Raw genomic sequence first — 3,452 nt, 5'->3', positions numbered from 1 at the left:
GCACTCAACATAAAGCAGTCCTGGGTAAACAGCACCCAATGCAATAGACCAAATGACAAACTCAGCTCTGCTATACGTGTGTCATACACTCTACACCCACCAGATCAATTCCAAAAAATTGAGGAGCTTTCGGACACTTTTTTCAGGGATATAGTACTACAGCAGTGTTTCCCAACCAGGGGGGTGCCTCCAGCTGTTGCAGAACTACTACTTCCAGCATGGGAATACTCCCTGGACATACTGGGGGTTGTAGTTTTGCAACAGCTGGAGGCACCCTGGTTGGGAAACACTGCTGTAGTACCCCAAATGAATTCCAAAAAGTGAAAAAGGGAAAGGGACTCATTTAGGCTGCACTGCTGGGATATGGTAATACAGTGTGAACTATAATGCAGTCCCAGGTAAACAAACTCAGCTCTGCTATATGTGTCACCCCAGCCCACACCCACCACATTCATTCCAAATTTTTTTTTAAAAAGTGCCCATATGGAGCTTAAACAGTTAAAACCCAGCATTTAAAAGCAGACCCTCTCCTTCCAGCAAGACACGTAGACTGCAAATGTTGAATATTTTAGTGGTTTAATTCTAATCTGCACTGTTTCTTTACTACAAAGAGATAAAAATAAAAGAATAAATAGCAGATAGTCTTCATTTACAAGATTAGTTCTTTTTTCGACTCCCAAAAAAAAAAAAAAATGCGTTCTCTGTATGTACAGTAGCTGAAAAGTAAATTATTTTTTTTTTTAATCTGAGGTCCATCAAAGGCAATTTCCCAAATAATGGAAATAGCATCTCTAATAATATTAATAAAAAATAAAAATTTAAACAAAAAAAAAACAAAAAAAACAAAAACAAAATGCTTCGCCACGCGAAGTGCTCTTTGTATATAAATACAGATACATTAGGCAACATAATAATAATAATTAATAATTATAATAATAATAATTATAAAATAATAAAAAGTAGAAATGAACCAGATAACATTGCCTGGGAAATGCAGTAGACGCTGGTTATTTTTTTGTTTTGTTTTTTAAGAGAATAATACTGACCTTTTGTTTTTTTAATAGTAATTTAAACGGGTACCATATATACAGACATATACATTCCTACAATATTACAGTGCATAACAACATTAACCAGAAAGCCTTGTCTTGTCTTTGCCCTGCACTCATGGAGGTCCCTAGCAGGGGCACTTGTCTTGTCTTTGCCCCCCACCAATGGAGGTCCCTAGCAGGGGCACTTGTCTTGTCTTTGCCCCCCACCAATGGAGGTCCCTAGCAGGGGCATTTGTCATGTCTTTGCCCCCCACCAATGGAGGTCCCTAGCAGGGGCATTTGTCATGTCTTTGCCCCCCACCAATGGAGGTCCCTAGCAGGGGCACTTGTCTTGTCTTTGCCTTCGACCAATGGAGGTCCCTAGCAGGGGCACTTGTCATGTCTTTGCCCCCCACCAATGGAGGTCCCTAGCAGGGGCACTTGTCTTGTCTTTGCCCCTCACCCATGGAGGTCCCTAGCAGGGGCACTTGTCTTGTCTTTGCCCCTCACCCATGGAGGTCCCTAGCAGGGGCACTTGTCTTGTCTTTGCCCCTCACCCATGGAGGTCCCTAGCAGGGGCACTTGTCTTGTCTTTGCCCCCCACCAATGATGTCCCTAGCAGGGGCACTTGTCTTGTCTTTGCCCCCCACCAATGATGTCCCTAGCAGGAGCACTTGCACTCAGAAATGACAGGGTACTGTATGGGTATCCACGTACAGCGCTGGTTCAGCCTTCGCTGACATCTCCACCTTAAGATGGTCAGATGCATGGACTTGGAGACCTTACAAACCATCCCCTCCGGCACAGAACAAGACCTCTTAGTGTAGCAGCTGCCCACTTTCATGTAGCGGGGCCAAAATCTGATGCCCAAGTCATTCCACGTGTATAGGACCGGGCAGAAGGTTTGGGACCAGAGCCACATCTGAAGCTTCCTTCTCAGTTTCTTACTCAGTCTGTGCTTCTTGCCTTGAAGACCCTCATAAAACTCCAGCCCCTTGATTTCAGCTGGCATTGCCCCCGAGGGCTTCTGCCTCAGGAGGAGGTCAAGCTCTGCCAGGTCCTCCACTCCCAGTCTGTCCTCAGGTAAGTGGATGGCCATAAAGTTGGAGTCAAAGTGTCCCCCCAAGAGAGTCCTCAGCTCGGTCTCGTTCAGATCCTTCTCCTTGGGGTCGAAGATAGGGTCCGGGTGCTCGATAAGATCCACCAGGGGCAGCTTCTCACTAGGAGCGGGTCTGATGTGTAGGTAATGCTGGCACACAACCTGGTCTATCCGGAGTCCCAAGAAGACCACCAGGGCATAGATAGTCACAAGGCACTGGGACTGATCCATGCTGCAGGAGCTGTGACCCGGGACTATCCTGTCTTGTCAGAGCTCATAAATGATACATCAGAGGGGCTGAGGGGTCTGGACAAGTTGGAGGGTCCCCCCCTCTCATTGCAGTTCAGCACAAGCCGCTCAAGTCCTGTCTCTTCTCCAGTCCTGATGGCACCAGTGTGTCTGCCTGCTGCCTCCAGCCTCCCCCTTGTTAAATATTCTCCACTTTCAGCTGGATCACCATGGTAACCGGGGACTCGCTTTCTCCAAGTGGGAAGAGAGGATAATAGGGGAGGTGCACTGGGGATGATGGGAGTAGTGAGGATGATGGGGATGATCCCTGCAGCACATTGAAGAAGTCAGCGGAATCCTGGCAGTGCCCCCTCCTGCTCTGGATACTTTGGATTTATTAGCCCGGCTCCGTACGGCTGTGATGTCATTCAGGTTTATGTAGTGAGATGGTCTGTGGTCGGGGCTGGTCGCTTCTATGACACCTCCCTCTCACATGAATGGTGGATAGAGGTGGGGGGGGGTCTGTGCCCGATCTCTGCAGGCTGCAGCCGACCGGAGTCTGGCGCCCTCTGCCGGTGTCTATCACTAGTGAGGTGACGATGGGGAAGGGAGCTGGGGGCAAACCATGGGGGACCATGTGGGGGGAGACAGGGACAGGCAGGTAAAGGAGAAGAAAGGATAGAAAGAAGAAGAGAAAGGGAAGAGTAGAAAGAACAGAAAGTATAGGGGAAGAAAGAACAGAAAAGACTAGAAAGAAGAGGAGGAGAAAGAACAGAAAAGAGGGGAAAAGAGAGGAAAAACTAGAAAGAAGAGGAGGAGAAAGAACAGAAAGTATAGGGGAAAAAGAGAGGAAAAACTAGAAAGAAGAGGAGGAGAAAGAACAGAAAGTATAGGGGAAGAAAGAACAGAAAAGACTAGAAAGAAGAGGAGGAGAAAGAACAGAAAGTATAGGGGAAAAAGAGAGGAAAAGACTAGAAAGAAGAGGAGGAGAAAGAACAGAAAGTATAGGGGAAAAAGAGAGGAAAAACTAGAAAGAAGAGGAGGAGAAAGAACAGAAAGTATAGGGGAAGAAAGAACAGAAAAGACTAGAAAGA

The 3,452-nt window shown here is 46.8% G+C and overlaps 1 protein-coding gene across 1 annotated transcript; it reads right to left on the bottom strand.

Moving 5' to 3' along the window:
- Positions 1–580: 580 nt before the first annotated feature.
- NOG (noggin) lies at positions 581–2,814 on the bottom strand. The gene has a single exon (XM_056549778.1). It carries the CDS (start codon positions 2,359–2,361, stop codon positions 1,693–1,695), a length of 669 nt encoding a protein of 222 aa, XP_056405753.1. The 5' UTR covers positions 2,362–2,814; the 3' UTR covers positions 581–1,692.
- Positions 2,815–3,452: the final 638 nt, after the last annotated feature.

This window comes from Hyla sarda, chromosome 13 (assembly GCF_029499605.1).
Source record: "Hyla sarda isolate aHylSar1 chromosome 13, aHylSar1.hap1, whole genome shotgun sequence".
In the NCBI taxonomy this organism is placed as follows: domain Eukaryota; kingdom Metazoa; phylum Chordata; class Amphibia; order Anura; family Hylidae; genus Hyla; species Hyla sarda.
This window is presented reverse-complemented; position numbering and strand designations above follow the sequence as displayed.